The 21,410-nt window shown below is 40.6% G+C and overlaps 1 protein-coding gene across 2 annotated transcripts in view; it reads left to right on the top strand.

The window, feature by feature from the left end:
- The first annotated feature begins 270 nt into the window (after nt 1–270).
- The window catches only part of IL5RA (interleukin 5 receptor, alpha), a 37,460-nt gene continuing 16,320 nt past the window's right edge, over nt 271–21,410 (top strand). The window contains exons 1-9 of one of the 2 annotated variants that reach the window (XM_010862027.1): nt 271–488; nt 4,424–4,508; nt 6,230–6,375; nt 7,345–7,483; nt 11,363–11,516; nt 11,591–11,778; nt 14,218–14,363; nt 17,467–17,605; nt 17,983–18,282. In XM_010862027.1, coding sequence (XP_010860329.1) covers nt 450–488; nt 4,424–4,508; nt 6,230–6,375; nt 7,345–7,483; nt 11,363–11,516; nt 11,591–11,778; nt 14,218–14,363; nt 17,467–17,605; nt 17,983–17,996 — 1,050 coding nt within the window. In that variant the 5' untranslated portion in view covers nt 271–449 and the 3' untranslated portion in view covers nt 17,997–18,282. Of the gene's footprint in view, nt 489–4,423; nt 4,509–6,229; nt 6,376–7,344; nt 7,484–11,362; nt 11,517–11,590; nt 11,779–14,217; nt 14,364–17,466; nt 17,606–17,982; nt 18,283–21,410 lie in introns of those variants that run through there. The other variant, XM_010862026.1, reaches the window with a different exon arrangement.

Raw genomic sequence — 21,410 nt, 5'->3', positions numbered from 1 at the left:
GTACAATTTCTAATATTTCTCGTGAAAGGGTATGCCTTCTTTCATAGTTACTGAAAAATATGTTAATATATGTAGCTATTTGTTAACTGTTTGCATTTCAAACATAATAAAGTTTGGCAAATCAAATCACCTCATTTGTTTCCATTACTTGAAATGCTGCTTGGGGAAATTTTTAGGCAAGGTACCAAGAGTATCACATCTCCCCCTAGACAGCCCAGGTTTGCTTCGTGCTCCCTGCCTGCTGTGCTCTAATCTAACTTGTCCCTCTGCTAGGTTTTTCCCTACAGAGCTCGACTTGTTAAGGGCTGTGCATTAATTTGCCTTTATTTTGTGTAGAGCCAGGCATATGCAGCATCTGCCCCGGGCCTGAAGCTGTGCTAGGTGCTGCGGCTGCAGCCAAGAGCACTGACAACATGGAGGTGGTCCTGGCTGTCGGCTGCTGAGCATGGATGGTCATCAGAAATGAGAGGATCAACCGAAGGAGACAGGTATGCCTGGGAACAGGGGAGTGTGGATGTGGGATGACATGGCATCAAGTGCAATTAGCTGGAAGACATTTAACCATTAGGAGATTTGGGCAGCAAACTCTTTCTGCCAGCATTTCCCAAATACTCAGGGTGGCAGCACCATTTCCACCTTGGCTAACAAGGCTTTATGATTGTGGCAACAGTTTGAATCACTGAGTTATATTTATGGACTATTTCAGAAAATTAATCAGAAGTCCTGTAGTAAGGCAGAAAAAAAGGTTGCATGCCTTATATATGCTCCTAATGACTCATATTTTTAGGACTATGCACAATTTTTCACTTGGGGGTAATGCAACATACCTAGCTAAACATGTCATTTGCATTTTACACCTTGGTTTATTTATTTATTCTTCATCCCGCAAGAGATATGTTTTATTGCTGATTACACTGTACAGGAAAAAAAAAGGAAGTAAAAAGTAAACTCTACTTTTGAGGGTTTAACGGACCATGAATCCTCTCAGTTGCTTTTCAATGTCTGTGCACTGAAGTTGAGTTTTAATTAGTTGTCACCACAGCTGACTCAAAAAGTTTCTTTAAAAAGGGTAAATACAACTTTGGTTATAAAACAAACGACCTCGGCAGCAAAATAATCTGGAAAGAGAGTGGGGAAAACGTTAAGTCTGAACTTCAGTAGAACTTGACCAATTCTCAGGAACACTGGGGAAATTCATCTACAATTGTCAGGACTTTACCCCGCTTTCTAGAAACATCTGTACTGTGAGCGATGGTGCTCCTGTTTACTCCCAAATTTCAAAGAATATAACAACTACCAGATGCCAGATTCTCAGAGAGCACTCGAGGAATTTTAGATCAAGCCAATGAAATATGACAAGAACAGGTAGCCCATGGTCTTTATAAGAGACTGAGCATGCATTTCTGATAATAGTATTAATAGGTAGGCAACCCATGTTTGCTTCATTCTGAATTTGAATCTACTTTAAACATTTAATGGTTTTCTGCTGGATTTTAGTATCCATGAGAAGAATGGATAACAAGTTATTCTGAACAAGTTATTTCTATAAATTTCTATTAATGTAGTGAAACAGCCTACTGTACAACAAAATATTACCCAGCTGACATCTATGTAACAGTATATCACTGCATTAAAGAGATGACCCCAAAAGATTCAAGTTCGTTTTCCAGAAGGAGTGACTGCTCTGCCATGGACCAGAAATATTAAGAAGACATGAGCAAAGGCTGAAGGTGCTTTCAGGCAATGAGCAGAGCAAACAGAATTATAGAAAAATACAGGGTCACCTGCTGAACCTTCAGTAATACCAGGCTTCTACTGAATTTATCTGGCTCACAAAAAAATGGTTATTCTTGCTAGTATTTGGACTCCTAGTTGAGTATTCTGTGTTGTCTATAGGACAACTTCTTTTATTCAAAGTTATCATCCTTTTAAACACAGAATATCACAGTAAAATGTGAAAAAAAAAGTGCATGGCAGTTTTATGGCTGATAAATTGATCATCACAAATTTTTGGTCAAATTTGAGAAACAATTCTGTTTTCATCAGCTATAAAATCAGAACACATAAAAAATTCTAGGGCAGACTGCTTGGTTATGTGAAATGTTCAATTATCTCCACATTGAGGCATGTGATAGTTTATTACTTCAAAATTTAATTGCAATTTATTATTTTTACAAGTACTATTTATAACATACTACTTACTTTGCCAGTCAGTAAAACTCACTTGGGGAAAATCAATTTTGCATTTTTTTCTGACTGAGAATTCCTCCTAGTAATAATGATTAGTGAAAACTTAGAACACGTGTAATATTATTTCCGGAAATACTGAAATTTTAAAGACATTGCCTTCTAAATTTGAAGAGGAAGCTATTAGGATTTTTTTTCACTTTTTTCTTTTTTTTGGCCGTACTGCATAGCACATGAGATCTTAATTCCCAACCAGGGATCAAGCCCATGCCTGCCCCTGCAGTGGAAGCACAAGCGTCTTAACCATTGTACCACAAGGGAAGTCTCTAAGGAGTTCTTATCTTTGCTTCTTAGGCTTAATAAATTACCAAGACGTGCCTTTAAATCCTTAATATTCTCATTTACTGAAACCTTTAAAAACTTTAGAACAGCTGCTTTTATCGTTACTGTTGTTTTAAAAATTCTTTTTCTACATGGTGTAAAATTAGAGAAAGAAACAGGATGATTCTTATCACACGGAGCATAACTCTAGATGCAAGGAGGAATGTTGTATGACATCCCTTATATGCGGAATCTAAAAAGAAATGATACAAATGAACTTACAAAATAAAAAGCGACTCACAGACTTAACAGAACCAACTTTTGGTTGTGGGAAGATGGTGGGAAGGGTGGGGGAAAGAGACAGTTAGGGAGTCTGGGATGGACAGTACACACTGCTGTGTCCAAAATGGAAAACCAACAAGGACCTACAGAGAGCACTCTGCTCAACACTATGTGGTTGCCTGGATAGGAGGGGGTTGGGGAGAGAAGGGCACATGGACATGTACGGCTGAGTCCCTTCTCTGTGCACCGGGAACCATCACAACATGTTCATCAACTATATCTCAATACAAAAGAAAACGTCTTTAAAAAGTGCAGAACTCTGATTAGCAATACTTGAGTTTATCTGAAAAAGAAATTAATTGATTTGTATGCTGTTTCTGTTTTCCTGCTGTGACATTTTACTAATTTCATTAGTAAGTAGTAAAAGTGAAGAAAGTGTGGTTTTTGGTTCTTCCTGAATGTATCCATTTAGCCAACACCTATCCTCTGTGGTTCTACCAGAATTACGTTTGAAGAATATCACATCACTTAAATAAAAGTTTAAATTAAAAATTGTGTCACTTAAGTAAGTGTAGAACATAGGTTTTACAGTTGGAGGAAGACCTGAGACTGGGTCTGTTTTTTAGCCATCTTTTCACCATTGTAAATTGGATAACTACACACCCTCATCATCTGGTGGGGGGAGGACAAAACTTAGCAGGCAGAATGTTATTTTTGTTAAGGTCATATGAAAAATGCCTTCCGAAATTTTCAAAGGAAACATTCAAGATTTCTAATCTACAATTCTCAACAAGAGATCTTTTCTTTCACATGTTAAAAAAAATGTTCCTGAAACAATCTAACTATTTTTTTCAGACAGCTACACTTGAGTTATGCTAATATTTCTACTCTAGATTCACTGTCTGCTTATTTTTTTTAATTTAAAATAAATATCAGTTTTATTTTCTTCAGGCCTATAACTATGTTTTCATTCCCTTTAATGGCCTATTTCTTTCTGGGTTCATCAAAAAACTCCGCCTCTACGAAGTCTGAAGTACTAAACACTTATTCCAGGTTTGTGATACAAAGCGTCTTTTATCCATGTAAACATTTTAGATTTAAATTCTTTGTCATGCTGGACATGTCATGCTCATATGTAAATTCTTATTAGTGAAACTGGTAATGATATTCATATTCAATTTGATTAACTCTGTCTTCTACTGTTCAAACATCTGCTGTCATCTCTCACGGAATATCAACCTTTTTCTATTTTCTTTCCTCTCTTCTGGCTTCGCATGGCTCCATGTGCCACCATGGATGCCTTTCCTCACTTGTGTGTGTGTAAGAACTCTAGTATATCCTTTAGGACTCAATTCAGAAGTCTCTCTGCTCCTTATACACATCTTTACTAGAGCAGTTTTGAAGCTGGAGTTACAATGATTGATTTACACTTCATTCTGTCTCTCAGATTATGGATCCATGTTGGCAAGACAAAATCCAAGATTTGTTCATATTTGTATTTCTAACACATAAAGTTCATAAATGTCTGTTAAATGGCCAAATGACTATACTTTTCTTTAGAAAGGAGCTACCAGCTTTTCTTAGAAATGGCAACAGGTGGCCATTTGGATTTTTCTCTTTCTGTTTTCCGTAGATTGTGATCATCATGGCACCTGAATTACTGATTCTTTTGGGGGCGGCAGTAATACTGCAAGCAGACTTACTTCCTGATAAAAAATGTAAGTACCACCTATTAAATTCAATAATTAAAAAAAAAATAAGTACATTACAAAAAAGGATAGTATTACTTTCTCCTAAATAAGACTCAATTAGGAAATCATGATTTTTTAAAAAAGGGATGGAACATTTATTCTTATCAGAATATCAGTTCTTTAAACATATTATATTTTAAGAAAGCAAAGTTGGCTGAAGCGGGTATTTTATGTTGCAGTGGGAAATCGTATTCCAAGTGTGAGTAAACGGGCGCTCAGAATAAAGCTGCAGCCGGTTGGCCATATTTGGACACCTTCCCAGACAAGCGTATAGTTCAAAGTCCTCTCCAAGTTCTCAGAACCAAAGAATAAGAAGCTTCCACTATGTTTGGTTCAGAAACTTATTGATCACTGGGTTTAGGGAAGAAAAAAAAACAAACAAACAACTCATCACATGAGTCCCCCACTAGCACTAAGAGAACCTGCTACAATAATGACTATGTTCTCGTATCTGCACTGTCCAATGATACTTGACTATTGAGCACTGGATATATGGCTCACGTAACTAAGACAGTGAACTTTGATTTTATTTAAATAGCCACATGTGGCCAGTGGCTACCATAATGGTCGGTGAAGTACAGACAGAGCCCCAGAAGTCTGTATGCAGCAGGTGTGGAGGCAGAGTCATGGAAAGCTATTAAATATTAAATGTCAGTGGAAATGTGCTGACGAGTAAATTCATCAAAGGTTTCATAATTGTACAATACTATAAGCGAAAGAAGTGAATTCACTCAGTCACGTCCGACTTTTTGCGACCCCATGGACTGTAGCTGACCAGGTTCCTCCGTCCATGGGATTTTCCACACAAGAATACAGAAGCGGGTTGCCATTTCCTTCTGCAGGGGATCTTCCTGATCCAGGGATTGAACCTGGGTCTTCTGCACTGCAGGCAGACTTTTTACCATCTGAGCCACCAGGGAAGCCCAACTTTAGCAAAAATTTTAAAAGTTGTATGAATGTATGCTCAAGAAAAAAAGACAATAAATGTATTACATGTTAATGCCACTCAGTGATAAAACTGTGGCTGTATTTTTTTTCTTTTTTTTTTTTTGATCATCTGTGCTTCCCAAGATTTCTAAGAACAGGCATTGATATTGTAATTTAAATGAAAGCTTTGATTTTGAAGACACTGTTAGAGAGTGGTTCATGAGGGCGGAAAAAACATTTTCTGTTTATAAACGCTGATTGAGTAATTTTGCTTACAAGTTTTTTGACCTTGAATCATAGTAAGAAACAAATCTTTACATCCTGAACCAGTATACAAATATGTGACTATATTTATGGAACAAATAAGAAGTTCATGAAATAGGACTTCTTATGTTTGATGCACCTGATATTTTCTATTCAATTTTATTCCATGTCATTAAACACATTGCTACCCACAAACAAACATATTATTTTAGTCCATTAATAGATAATGACCCTTTGAAAATTATTATATTGAATAATAATATAGTAAACTATTCATATTTCAATAAAACACCTGTAGGTGTTATAGGTAAATACCTGGGCAAAGTAAAAAAGATAATGAGCTAAAAACAGCTCTAAAGAACCTTTTCCTAAGATTATTTCAGTGTTATACAGTCTGATAGCATAATAAAATACTATACCACACAATAAAACATTTAGTGATTTTAAAATGTCCCATATAATTAAACATTGCATGGCTTTTTTCTTTTGATCAACAGTTTTACTTCTACCACCAGTCAATTTCACCATTAAAGCTGTCAATTTAGCTCAAGTTCTCTTACGTTGGGAACCAAATCCTGATCAAGAACAAAGCAATATCCAGCTAGGATATCATGTGAAAATAAATGCTCCACAAGAAGAAGATGTAAGTGTTTATTCTGATGGCAATGCTTACCTAGACTGAATTTTCCTTATTAAAGGAAATTTTAACTAAAAAGAGAGAAAATCACTACAGAGCTTTCTGTTAATGTTCCTAGGAGGGCAATGTCTCTATTGAAATGGCTGAGAACTAGTGCCATACCTGCACTGAAAGAGTGGCTCGGAACATTTTTAACTGTGGGACCAATTCTTCCACTTAACAATAAAGTTTAGTAACTTCTGAGCTACAATGGTTTAGATATTGATTTTATGTTGCCTCTAAAATATTCAAAAGAACAGAAGAAAATAACCAAGCAAAAGAGGAGAGGGGCCATTGTACCTAACAGAAAAGGTCAAATTCAAATCCCAGTTCAGCCACTTCCTGCCTTTACTACTTCCATCAGTCACTTAAGATCCCAGAGCCCCAGGTTCACCGAAGGGATATAGTAAAGCACCAGGTACCGAGCGGATGTGCCATAAATCAAACGAAGGGAGAAGCAGTACTATGTCAGTCAATATGGAATTCTAGAGAATTCTCCATCAAAAATTTACCTCTGGGGAGGAGATTGGAGCCAGAGATGGTGGCCAAAGGAAACTGGAGTCTGAACTGTAGCATTTTGTTTGTTTTTATAAGAAGCAGTTAATTCAGGTATCCTTGAATAATTATTTTCTATATTTCATTATGTATTTTTAAACCATGTACCAATCTAAACTGGACAATTTGTTTATTCATTTTAAAAACCTCTTTGTTTTTGGTAAAAAGCTGCACCTATTTAACGTGTACAACTTGATTGATGAGTTTAGGGATAAGAACATAACCTTGAAACACTGGGTTTGATTTTTTTCTAGCAGAATGATTGCATTGCATTGTGTTTACATGCCATTTAAAAAGTGGAAGAAAACTCCTATTTGATTAAATAGTTCTCTGAAGGTCATTTCCCCTTTACGTATCATGACTTGTGGGTTTTATTTTTAGTACGAAACCAGGAACACTGAGAGAAACCTCATAACCATCCTTCACAAAGGCTTTTCAGCGAGTGTGCGGACAGTGCCCTGGAACGACCACTCCCTACAAGCCAGCAGCTGGGTTTCTGCAGAACTTAAAGCCCCAACAGGTAAGGCAGGTCTCTGAGGGCCTGGTTTTCAATTCCAGACCTTTGTAAACATGGGGAAGTCAGGAGAGGAACACGCCTCGCTTTTCTCTGTAAGTCAGTCACTCATCCCTACAGTGTTCTTTTACCTCATCCGCGTCCTCTCCGAGACAGAGATCACTGGTTAGTGTGTGTGACCCAGTCAATCCCATCCAGCGGCTCCCTGCAAACATTGAGAATTCTTCTTCCTCCCCGGCTCAGAAGACAGGGAGTCGTAAACAAAAGCTGAGCTCTCTCATAACTGGATTCTAGGACATCTTTCCACTCGCTCCCCACATGAATCCTCTGCTCTTCTCAGATGACTTCCAACCATGACCCCTCCACACCAGCACAGTCCTGCCTCTGAGCCCTCACTGCCCTGAGCTTACCTCTTTGGCCTGCTTTTCTGAATTCTTCCTATACGTCAAAGCCCAAATCAAATCGTATCTGCTCTGGGAAGCCCCTTTTTTTCCATCTGATGCACAGAGGGTTGCTGTTCCTTTCAGAACTCATTCAGGGATGCTGTGCTACTCATGTGGCACAACATACAACATTACATTCTTTATCTTTCGCAGTAAATAGATGCTAACCCTGCCATCCTGGTCTGTATTGCCCTGTGCGCAGGGCGGAGTCTCCTGCTTTCCTGCACCAGCATACAAACAGCATGTGCTTCAGGCTTCACACATAGTGTTCCCTGTCACACTGGTGGATGTTTACGATTGTATGACCTCTCAAATGAAACTGAAGAAAACTGTGCTGACAGTTCATAGAAGCCATGAGACTGGATAGCCTGAATGCCATGAGCAAAGAGATTAACACCTACTATGTCTATATGGTCCTTCTGTGGAAAGCTGGGGTTTCTAATACTTAGAACCAGTGACACTTATGATTCAAACCTTGAAGACAAACAGACACACACACACACACACACAGAGAACAGAGAAAGAAAAAGGGAGAACAGGCCACCAAGTCTTGGGATGTGTGTACTTGCACATAACAACCATGGCCTGGGCCAGTCTGGCTGTGGCCAACAGTCAAACTATCCTCTCATCACATCATTGCATGAAAAGGCCATGCCTCCCGCATCGTGTGTATGACCGAGAGCAGCATCATGAAGATCTTCCCATTCACTCAGTAGAACATGATGTCTGGACCACACAGCGGCCAGTTCACAGTAGGCTTGATGTCACAGGCAGAGACAGAATCTAAGGTAGACAGAAGACCACAAATACAAGTCGTCACCTGCTGTACACTAAAGCACGTTTCCACGTCCCTGCAGTGAGTAACCGGAGTGTACCTTAACAAGCCTTTCATACTCTTCTGCAACCTCGACTGCTCTCTGAGCACACTGATGTGGGGTGACAATAATGAAAACGTCATTATTTCTGCCTTGAATCAGACTGAATTCACACCACATCATTCCTTGGAAGGAAACTAGGAGAGAAGCAGACCTCAGAAACTCTAAACTATACTTGGCACAGATTATCTGGTCATTTAGTGCCTGGAGAGAGTATACACACACACACACACACACACGTATACACATACATACATATATATATGAAAATGTGTGTATACGTGTGTGTGTATATGCATATGTATACATATATAAGGACTTCCCAGGTGGCTCAGTGGTAAAGAATCTGCTTGCCAATGCAGGAGCCACAGGAGACTCGGGTTGGATCACTGGGTCTGGAAGATCCCCTCGAGGAAGGCATGGCAACCCACTCCAGTATTCTTGCCTGAAAAATTCCATGGACAGAGGAGAGAAGTCTGGTGGGCTATAGTCCATGGGGGTCACAAAGAGTCAGACATGATTGAGCAACCAAGCATGCATGCACACGTGTATGTAGATGCACACACATCATATATATATACATATTCACACACACACACACGCATATATACCTGCATATACACTGCTGTACAGCAGAAACACAATATCGTACGGCAAAGTCAATCAGCCACACACACACATATAGCCCCAAAATAAATTCAAAGTGGGTTAAAGACCTAAATGTAAAGTCAGACACTAAAAAGTTCTTAGACCAGAACACAGGCAGAATACTCTTTGACATAAATTGCAGCAAGGTCTTTTTTGACCCATCTCCCAGACTGATGAAAATTAAAACAAAATTAAACAAATGGGATCCAATGAAACTTCAAAGCTTTTGCATAGCAAAGGAAACCGTAAACAAGTTGAAAAGACAGTACTCAGAATGGGGAAAATATCTGCCCACACAGCAACTGACAGGGATTAATCTCCAAAATATACAAACAGCTCATGAGGCTCAATATCAAACAGACAAACAACCCAATCAAAAAAGGAGCAGAAGACATAAATAGAAATTTCTCCAAAGACCTACAGATGGCCAACAAACATATGAAAAGATGCTCAACATCACTAATTATAAAGAGAAATGCAACTCAAATGATACAACGAGGTATCATCTCACACTGGCCATAACACTCATCATCAAAAAATATATACATAAATGTTGGAGAGAATGTGGAGAAAAGGGAACCCTCCTACTCTACTGGTGGGAATATAAATTAATACAACCACTATGGAGAACAGTACAGAGGTTCCTCAAAACACTAAAAATAGAATTCCCATATGACCCAGCAATTCTATTCCTGAATATATACTTGGAAAAAAACATATTTCAAAAAGATACATGAAACCCAATGTTCACTGCAGCACTATTTACAATAGCCAGGGCATGGATGCCACCTAAATGTCCATCAATAGAGAAACGGATAAAGATGTGGTACATATATACAATGGAATATTAGCCATAAAAAGGAGCCAAACAGTGCCATTTGCAGTGATGTGGATGGACCTACTGTCAAAGACAGTGAAGTCAGTCAGAAAGAGAAAAACAAGTATCATATATTAAGAAGGAAATGGCAATTCACTTCAGTATTCTTGCCTGGAGAATTCCATGGAAAAGGATCGTGGAGGGCTAAAGTCCATGGGGTCACAAAGAGTTGGATACAACTGAGCGACTAAGCACCGCACATGTGGACTCTACAAAGATGGTACAGATGAACTTATCTGCAAAGCAGAATAGAGACACAAATATTGAGAACAAACATACCAAAGGGGAAGAGGGAGTAGGGTGGCTTGGGAGACTGGGATTGACATACAAAGACCACTACGTATAAAACAGACAACTAACGAGAACGGAGTCTATAGCCCAGGGAGCTCTACTCAGTGCTCTATGGTGACCTAAAGTAGACTTTAACACACTAGTCTGTGTACTGAGTCTCTAAAGAGGCAGTGTTCTTTTGCAATGTTGCCAAAACTACTTTCCTTTTGAGCGGCAACCTCTGTCACTCATGAACCATTTGGATACTACCTAATGAATCACTTCGTTCTCCGATGCAAAGTGGCGTTGGAGACCTTCCTCAATTAGCTCTCTCAGTCATAACTAGTTATTGACAATGGAGCATCAGAACCCTGAGGCTGCTGTATACCAAGCTCAGAATGACAATTTATCACACTGCTCTTGAATTCTAATATCTATCACATATAAACCCTCCCTGCAAAGAAGCTGTAAAACTTTGAAGTCAGAAAGTAGGGCTTAGTCATTTTAGTTCATCCCCCAGAAAGATGACCTTTTGCAAATAGGTTTCTATAACTGTGTGGTGACAATTACTTTTTGATGTCCCCAATCCCTATGAGTTTAAAAGAAACTATCAAAAACTGTCGTGGCAATGCTTTGTTCTTTAAAAAAAATTTTTTTTGTTGGAATAGAATTAACTTACAATGTTGTGTTACTTTCCACTGTACAGCAAAATGTGAAACAATTCATGTGTATGTATATCTGCTATTTTTTTTTCCAATTTTTGACCACCTAGGGTCTCCTGGAACTGAGATTGTGAATTTAACTTGCACCACAAACACGAAAGCAGATAATTACACACACTTACGACCATACCAAGTTTCTCTTCACTGCACCTGGCTTGTTGGCAAGGATGCCCCTGATGATACACAGTACTTCCTCTACTACAGGTTAGTACCAATTTTCACTTATGCGAATGGGTTGTTTCCTCTAGCCTTAAAAACTTATGAGTGTTCCAATATAGGTATCGCTCTTGGATTGAAGAATGTCAGGAATACAGCAAAGACGTCCTGCAGAGAAATGTTGCCTGCTGGTTTCCCAGGACTTTCATCAATAGCAAAGGGCGAGACTACCTTGCAGTATATGTTAACGGCTCTAGCAAGGAAGCTGCGATCAAGCCTTTTGATCAGCTCTTTGCCCTTCATGCCATTGGTAAGACAGCCTTGACACAAAACCAGAATAATTGAATTGCAGAATCTCAGCACTGGGAGGGTTTATAAATATCACCTAGTTTGGCTACTCATCTAATACTGAACGACCACATGGCTCCTGCTTAAAAACCACAGGGTCAAGGTTTCTTAGCCTCGGCGCTACTCATATTATCTGGCCAAAGAAGTCTCTGGGGCTGTCTGTGCTTTACAAGGTGTCCAGGAGCAGCCCTGGTCTCCACCTGCTAGACGCCAATAGCACTTCACCCCATTCTCAAGTTGTGACAATAAGAATGTCCCTAGACTTTTTTTAACCTCAATACCTAATGATTTTTATTTTTTAAATTTTAGTTTTATTGAGGTAAGAGAGGTAAGAGGTAACATGAGATGTATCCTCCAAATCTTTGGTGCACAATACAGTACTGGTGACTATCCGGACAATGTTGAACAGCAGATCTCTAAAACTTAGTCTTCTCTTTTTTTTTAACTTTTGATTTTATATTCGAGTATAGCCAATTAACAATGCTGTGATAATTTCATGGCACGGCAGTGACTCAGCCATACATATACCTGCATCTGTTCCCCAAACTCCTCTCCCACGCAGGCTGCCACATAACACTGAGCAGAGTTCTGTGTGCTATACAGTAGGTCCTTGTTGGCCCTAGTAATTCCCCAGACATTTCAAAATGCCCCCTAGGGGATAAAATCTCCGCTAGTTGAGAACCCAGGGAAAGTGAGCTCCCTGCTGAAAGAAGCCCAGACCACCACTCAGCAGCTCTGGCTGGGCTTGTGAAATGTCTGCCCACGGATCCTGTGAGGGGTTGGCATCACCCCCAAACAAGTCTGATTCCTTCCCCACCAGAAGGTCCCTCAGCTACACAAAGGCAGCCAGGTTTCTCATCCTGAGCTCTCTCTGCCCCCGGCTTCTCGTGCATCCCTCTCACAGTCCTCTGCCCTCTGGACTCTCTCCTCTGGGTGTTCTTGAGTTACCAGATCTCCCTCACCATGTGATTCTCTGACTGAAGCATATGAGCTAAGCTTTCACTTGTTCAGTCTGCAAAACTGAAGACCTTCTCCCTCATCCTAAATACTTGTATTAATGAAACTCATCAGGAGCCCTTCACAGAGCATTTCTGGTGCTTCATGTTCAAGGTTTCCGTGATGGCGTGGCTATTAGTGTGGACTATGGGGCCAGGCTGCCTGGCCCTGGATCCTGGCTTCTCCACTCACTCGCTGAGCGACCTTAGACAAGCTGGCCATTTCTCTGTGCCTCAGGCTTTGCACCTGAAATATGGGGAGAAATCAATTCTTCCTACAAGGTCTTTGTGACAATTAAGTACGTTAATAATTTTAAAGTGCTTAGAATGGTGCCTGGCCTAAGTATCCAATAAATATGCAAAATGTTATTATTTAAAGGATGTGGTTTGTGACATATGTATCTGTTTCTACTTTTCCATCATCCATATGTGTATGGATGTATAACTTTTTGAGTACTTGCTAAAGAGGTTATACAATTCTCTTCAACAGCATATTTTAGGTCATATTAAATGACCTAAAAATGTCACGTTCATGAAAACAGGTAATAAAAAATACTGAGAGAGACCTATGAAACAATGATATTAATGTGAAAATGGACACAGCCTGGGACAGACTATGGACATTTATTTTCTTGTATGATTTTCATTTTATTGAGACCAACTCCTCATATTACTAAAAGAAATAAATGTTCTCTTGGTGAAAAACATTTCAGCTTAAGGGATGGCAGGCTCTGGAGCCAGAGGGCCCCATTTTTAGCTTGTCCCTATGATTCAGTAATTGTGAGATCCAAGTCACATAACTTTAGACAAGTTCACTCAATTAGAAATAATTGCCACCCCTATCAAACGGCCATAAAACAATCAAGTGAGATTTCAGGGTAAAGAACTATGGAGTTATAAGCAAAGACAAATTTAGCCCAACCCGTTCTTTTTCTGTAAGAAAAAACCAAATCCTCACAACAAACGAAAACAAGATACACAAACCAAAATGAAATAAAAACTGAGGCCCAGAAAGGGGAAGTGATCAGCCCAGCCACACACCTGTTCCATAGCACAGGGCTTAGTTGGGTCTCCAGGACACCGCTCCAGGAACAGGTTTATCTTCAGGTTGGCCCAATTTGGGAAGTAAAAATGGATGGTGGGGTGGGCCTTAATAAGCTGAAGGAAAGGGCATTCAACCATTTGAGACTGTTTAAGTAGGAATTTTTGAGGTTTACAGAAGAGATCTCTCCTGTAGCTGTAAGACGGGAGTCAGATGCGGGCTGCCAGAGTTCTGCGGCTTGCAGATTTGTTGGTTAAATGCGGGAGGAAAATACTTGAGAATATGTAGCTTAGAAATACCTTGAGAAATGTGGGTGGACTGCACTTATCAACCATGATCACCAAACCCTTGTTCTCTAACACAGATCGAGTAAATTCTCCAGCGAACGTCACGGCAGAGATCAAAGGAACCTGTCTCTCTATCCACTGGGAAAAACCAGTTTCTGCTTTTCCAAGCCACTGCTTCGATTATGAGGTGAAAATTTACAATGCAAAGAAAGGATATTTTCAGGTAATTATTCCAATCATTCCATTATTTGATGACAGATTTCTTTAAAAAAAAAATTCTTGTCCATTTGACAGCTCTGGTTATAGCCTGGAACTAACAAAGTCGAAGGTAACTATCTCAGTTTATAAAAATAAATCAAACCTTACTGGTTTTTTGTCTTGCAAGGACCTATTTTGGGTTGAAAATAATGTGAAGGATTAGATAAAAGTTCATTAGCACTGTTGGGGAAATGGTGCAGCTGCTATGGAAAACAGTACGGGGATTTCTCAAAAATTAAAAATAGAATTATCATATGACCCAACAATTCTACTTCTGGGTACATATCCAAAAGAATTGAAAGCAGGGTCTCAAAGACCTTTGAACAACCATGTTCATAGCAGTATTATTCACAACGGATAAAAGGAGGAGATGGGGTGCACAATGTGAATGTCGAGCCACACACTTAAAAATGGTTAAGATGGTAACTTTTTGTTTTGTGTGTTTTACCACAACTTAAAAAAAAATGCCACTTCATTAGCCCTAATGGACAAAAAAGTCAAGGGGAAAGGAGCTAAATTAAAGTCAATATTTATTAAGCATCAACTATAAGTTAAGCTTTGTCAATACTTGGTTTAATTGCTGAGTCATATCTGACTTTTGTGACCCCAAGGACTGTAGCCTGCCTGGCTCCTCTGTCCATGGAATTTTCCAGGCAAGAATACTGGAGTGGGTGGCTATTTCCTTCTCCAGGGGATCTTCCTGACCCAGGGATGGAAAATAGGGTCTCCTGCATTGCAGGCAGATTCTTTACCAACTGAGCCAGGGAAGGCCCTTGTTATACTTACAGTTTCTGTATTATGTAACTATACAATGATCATTCCCTTACAGGAAAGTGAGGCACAGAGAGATTAAGTAAGTTGCCTAACATCACAAAGCAAAGGAAAAAATTGGAGAAGTCAGGATTCAAACTCCTACCTTGCAAACTCAATTTGGTTTAACAAAGATGTTTATAAGCTGGCTTCTTAGTGGGAGATAGACAAATAGGCGCCATTTCTGCTCTCAAGGGGCCTGGTCTGCAGGATGCACTCACCCAGTCTCAGAGCTGCCTGACCAAGAGGCCAGGTGGATAAGCAGGGAGTCAACAAAGCTGCCAGGGCCTCCACCAAGGGAGAGGAATGGAACAGAATCTTGAAGGATGAATAGAAACCTGCCTAGTGGGAGAAGCAGAGAAGGACCTTTTTTAGCCAGCGTGCCCAAGTAAATATGGCAAAAAACTGGCTTTCTTTTTAAAATGTCTAATCCACCATATACTGGTATGATTTGCTAGAAAAATCAAGTATAGCCAAAGACAAACCCAGTGATCCTGAGCTTGGATGCCACGGCAATTTCAACTTGCTATGAAAGCTCCCAAATTGTTGTCTCCATTTGTGTATTTCCTCCTTGAGGACCACAGTAAACAGCCCTCACTCACGCCAGTCCTCCAGTACACTTGGAGTGGCCAGGGCCCTAGGCGGAAGGATTAACCAAGGCTTGAGAGAACACGGCTCCTTCAGCCAAGCGGCAGTAACTCAGTCAGCTGGACCTAAGACCAACACTGGAATTGTAACTCTGGCTCTGACATGAGCACCTCTCCCAGAATGCCTCTAAGATTTTGCTTGGAATAAGTAGTTTCTCTTTTTAAAACCATGGCCATTAGCGATGGAAGCCACTGGAGTGTTTCATAGAGAAATGTGAAAACATCTGGAGAAATGTAGAATTATTTTGGTAGCAGCATAAAAGCTGGGTATGGGCAGAGGGAACATGTGGAAATAGAAATAGCAGTCTCATGGCTACTGCAATGGTCCAAGCAAAAACTGATGAGACCTAAAATGGCAGTGTTTTTGGAGTAGAGACAAGGAAAGGAGAACTATATCCAGGAGTATGTAACGTGGAGGCCCCAGGGACATAAACTTGGTTTGGGGCAGAGGGAATTAGCTGCATGGTGAAGACACTGACCAGAAGAGAGAATATACAAGGCTTTGTGAGAAAACAGGGTCAATTCAACACTATAGAATATCAGTCTATGTTGCCTATGACAAACTGGAATTTACTGAGTGTATATTACTAGGTTGAAATACCCCAAATGGTTGTTTTTGCAGATCAAAAATGGATTGCTGAATATTAGAAGTTTTAATGTGATTTGACCCAAAATATATTTAAGCATGCTTTTACAAAGTTAGGGCTTCTTTATTTGATAATCCATTGGTTTGATGGTATTATTCCTATTTTACAGATGAGAAAACTGAGGCTCAGAGAGGTTAAGCAACTTGCCCTGCATTTAGTCAGAGGTTAGAGCTAGGATTCAAACCCCTCTTCCCTAGATTCAAGGGCCCTGCTCTTTTCTACTTCCTTATGCACCCTCCACCCCTCACTTCTCCCCACCCCCGGCTGGGAGTGACACATTGAAACAGGGATAAGCAAGCTTTTACAGTAAAAGGTCACAGAGGAGATATTTTAGGCTTTGCAGACCATGCTGTTTTTGCCAAAATTACTCAGCTCTGCCACAGATACAAGCAAATAGGCATAACTGCATTCCAGTAAAACTGTTTGTGGATACTGACATTTCAATTTCATGTAATTTTCGTGTGTCACAAAATACTCTTTTTATATTTTTCAATTGTTGAAAATATGTAAGTCATTCTTAGCTTGCAGTTTCTATAAAAACAGGCAGCAGGCCAGATATGTCATAGACTGCACTTTGCTGGCACCTGTTGAGTATGATGGAAGCCATGGCATGTTGTTAGGTGATTACAGAATATCTTGGGACAAGATGATGGGAGTTACACATCCTGCTATGGGCCCCTCCAGTCTTTCACTCGGGAAATATCAGTTGGACCGAGATGGATCACTGAGATCTTACAATTGCCTATTTTATTTATTTTGGTTGCTATTAGCTTTCCATCGAAGGATGACTGCCAACGCATCCATACTGAAGTGATCTAGAAGACCCTAGTTGACGTGTGTCTTACTGATTTTAAACAGGCCGCTGAACACTGAGTCACTTGCATATGACCTTCCAGTCTAGTCACTGGCATAATTTAAATAGCATGTTCCAGAGAGTCTTATCATGTTATTTTTTTCCATTTAGACAGAAAAAATGACAACCAATACACTCATCACCATAATTGATGATGTTTCTAAGTATTACATTCAAGTGAGAGCAGCAGTGAGCCCTGTGTGCAGAGCGACAGGGCTCTGGAGCGAGTGGAGTCGGCCCATTTACGTGGGTGAGTACCTCTTGTTTATTTTAAGGCACGTGGCCTTACTCGTGGTTGTAGCAGATCCTCCTGGAAAGTGGACATGTTCACTTCTGAGTCTTGAAATGCTCTCGTTGTCTCTACTATGCCTTACCCTGTCAGTTGGCTTGCTGCCTTTCTGACCAGAGGTGGATTTACCATAAGAACGGTGAAGTTTAAACCTTCAAGCTTCTCAAGAGCACAAGGTCTTCCCAAGTCTGGTGCCTATTCATTTTTTTCAGATTACCTAATTCCACTTCTATCCAATTTTTCCAAAATATGTCTTTTTAATTTTGATATAAATTCATATGCAGTGGCAAAGAAACATGGTGAAAGAACTCATGTAGACTTCATTTGGTTTCTTTCAGGAGGAACCTCTTAAAAACCTGCACTGCAATATGCTACCCAAAAACAGTGGCAAGGAATCCACCCATCAATCTTACTCAGATTTAACTGGTTCTATATGTACTCGTTTGTGTATTTAGTTCTACGCAATTTTATTCCATGCGTAGGTTCACGTATGTATTACCACAAGGGTTCTTCTTTGCGCCCTTTTATACGCACATCCATCTCTCTCTCCTCCTTCATTCCTAACCCCTCTCAACTACTAATCTGGTCTCCATTTCTGTAATGTTTCCATACTTAATTTTGAATTCTTACTTTTGTTTCACTTCATAAAGAAGATTTCAAAACTGAATAAGGTATGGCAAAACCAATACAATATTGTAAATTAATTAGCCTCTAATTAAAATAAATAAATTTAATTAAAAAAAAAAACTTAATAAGGTCAGGGTCCACAAAATCTGGATTCAGACCCAGGCCTTCAGCAAAAACAGACCTCAGTTCAGTTCAGTTGCTCAGTCGTGTCCAACTCTTTGCGGCCCCATGGACTGCAGCATGCCAAGCCTCGCTGTCCATCAACAACTCCCAGAGCTTACTCAAACTCATGTCCATTGAGTTGGTGATGCCATCCAACCATCTCATCCTGTCATCCACTTCTCCTCCCGCCTTCTATCTTTCCCAGCATCAGGGTCTTTTCAAAAGAGTCAGTTCTTTCCATCAGGTGGCCAAAGTATTGGAGTTTCAGCATCAGTCCTTCCAATGAATATGCAGGACTGATTTCCTTTAGGATGGACTGGGTGGATCTCCCTGCTGTCCAAGGGACTCTCAAGAATGTTCTCCAACACCACAGTTCAGAAGCATCAATTGTTCGGCGCTCAGCTTTCTTTATAGTCCAACTCTCACATCCATACCTGACTACTGGAAAAACCATAGCCTTGACTAGACGGACCTTTGTTGGCAAAGTAATGTCTAGGTTGGTCATAACTTTCCTCCCAAGGAGTAAGCATCTTTTAATTTCATGGCTGCAGTCACCATCTGCAGTGATTTTGGAGCCCCCCAAAAATAAAGTCTGTCATTGTTTCCCCATCTATTTGTCATGAACTGATGGGACCAGATGCCATGATCTTAGTTTTCTGAATGTTGAGTTTTAAGCCAATTTTTTCACTCTCCTATTTTACTTTCATCATTAGAGGCTCTTTAGTTCTTCTTCACTTTCTGCCATAAGTGCAGTGTCATGCATATCTGAGGTTATTGATATTTCTCCCAGCAATCTTGATTCCAGATTGTGCTTCATCCAGCCTGGCATTTTGCATGATTTATTCTGCATATAAGTTAAATAGCAGGGTGATAATATACAGACTTGATGTATTCTTTTCCTGATTTGGAACCAGTCTGTTGTTTCATGTCTAGGATTGGGCACCACCTGGGCTCCTATATTGGTTCTGCAGATGTTTTTGTTTATGATTAAACTGACTAGCTTACTAGGCAAATGAGGTGATCACTGTATCTCTCTGTGGGATCGGAGAAGGGTGATGATGGTGGCTCTGAATGAAGGGGCAGATTCCCACTCATCCTCTATGTCAGATGGTAACTCTTTAAGTTGGAGAGGCGGTCCTGCACCATGGAGCTAGAACATGCATTCCCTGTGTTTGCTGCCACCTGTGTATCTTGGCCATGCAGGGGGCACTGTATGAGAGAAGAGGACAGTTAACAAAAACAACTACTGTTTCTCAAAACTCTAGAGTCTTCCATAGCAAGCTCAGGTTTCATACTAGCCTTGGGACATGCTAACTACTTGTTCAGCCTAGAAGAGATCACTTCTCTCTGCCCATCCTTGGGGGCTCCCAGAACTAAGGAGACAAAATCCACTTCTCCTGCCTCACAGGTTATTGTGAAATAGAAACAACAATGTCAATAGATAAGATTTATTGTTGACTACCTGCTCCCCTCTAAGCACTGAGCCAAAGGCTTTACAGGCACCCTTTCACCAATCCTATCCACAAAACTGTTTTGTACATGAGAAAAAAAGGTTTTGAACATTTAGACAGTTTGCTTAATTCTGCATGGCCAGTAAGTGGCAGAGATGGAATTCAAACCCAGGCTGACTGACTCCAACGCCTGAGCTCTTAGCCCTACAGCACCATGGCTGGGTGCTACAAGCTAAAACCCTGAACAAATTTAAAGACTCATTTAAGAGATCCTGGTAGCTAACTTTGTGGTTACAGGTGGTCAAGAGATCCTGGTAGCTAACTGTGTGGTTATGGCTTGTCAAGCATGTGCATGTCATATACCTCATCCTATGAGGTAGCTAATGACAGGTACTAAAGGACAGATTTCTTTCTTTCAGCACATGCTATGATTTCCTATTTAGAAATAAGACACTTAGGCTACCAAGTGTTTCTGCAGGACATTCCTGGGCAGTGCCCACTGGCCCATGTGCATGTTAGGCCAGATCAAAGACACAGCAGGGAGATTTCCAAGGAAGGCTGGGGAAGACAAGCAAAGGCCCAAGGGATGGAACATGGTTCTGAGTCTGCAAGGCCTTGGGGAGCTGGGTTTCCCAAGGGGAAAGGCGCCCCTAAAGTTGCACCACAGGATCAGCACAACCTTGTAGCTCTGCCCCCATATGACCCTACTGGGACTCAGAGGAGCAGCAAGACCCTTCCTGAGAGAGGGAAGAGAAAGGAAAAGAGGAACTGAGAAAACAGGCCAGAAACCCCTACTTCATGGTTTGGCCAAGGCCAGTCTTTCCCCCTCCCCCAACACCCTCCTTCCCAGGTTGAGGCCCCAACCTGAGAAAGCAGACCCAGCACACACAGCCCCCCAGCCCCCAACCCACCAACATTGCTTCAACTGCGCAATCGAGATCCACTCTTCTCCCCAAGAGGGGACCCAACAGAAGAAACACAAACCCATCGCAGGGAATTTTTAACAAGGTTATGAATTTCATCAAATGCGCACCAGTTCAGTTCAGTCACTCAGTCGTGTCCAACTCTGTGACCCCATGAATTGCATGCAGCATGCCAGGCCTCCCTGTCCATCATCAACTCCCAGAGTTCACTCAGACTCACGTCCATCGAGTCGGTGATACCATCCAGCCATCTCATCCTCTGTCTTCCCCTTCTCCTCCTGCCCCCAATCCCTCCCAGCATCAGAGTCTTTTCCAATGAGTCAACTCTTCGCATGAGGTGGCCAAAGTACTGGAGTTTCAGCTTCAGCATCATTCCTTCCAATGAACACCCAGGGCTGATCTCCTTTAGAATGGACTGGTTGGATCTCCTTGCAGTCCAAGGGACTCTCAACACCACAGTGCAAAAGCATCAATTCTTCAGTGCTCAGCTTTCTTCACAGTCCAACTCTCACATCCATACATGACCAGTGGAAAAGCCATAGCCTTGACTAGACGGACCTTTGTTAGCAAAGTAATGTCTCTGCTTTTCAATATGCTATCTAG

This window comes from Bison bison, unplaced genomic scaffold (genome assembly GCF_000754665.1).
Source record: "Bison bison bison isolate TAMUID 2011002044 unplaced genomic scaffold, Bison_UMD1.0 scf7180017864474, whole genome shotgun sequence".
Lineage (NCBI taxonomy): Eukaryota > Metazoa > Chordata > Mammalia > Artiodactyla > Bovidae > Bison > Bison bison.
The sequence above is the reverse complement of the archived record's forward strand: the minus strand, read 5'-3'. Positions and strand labels throughout refer to the sequence as shown.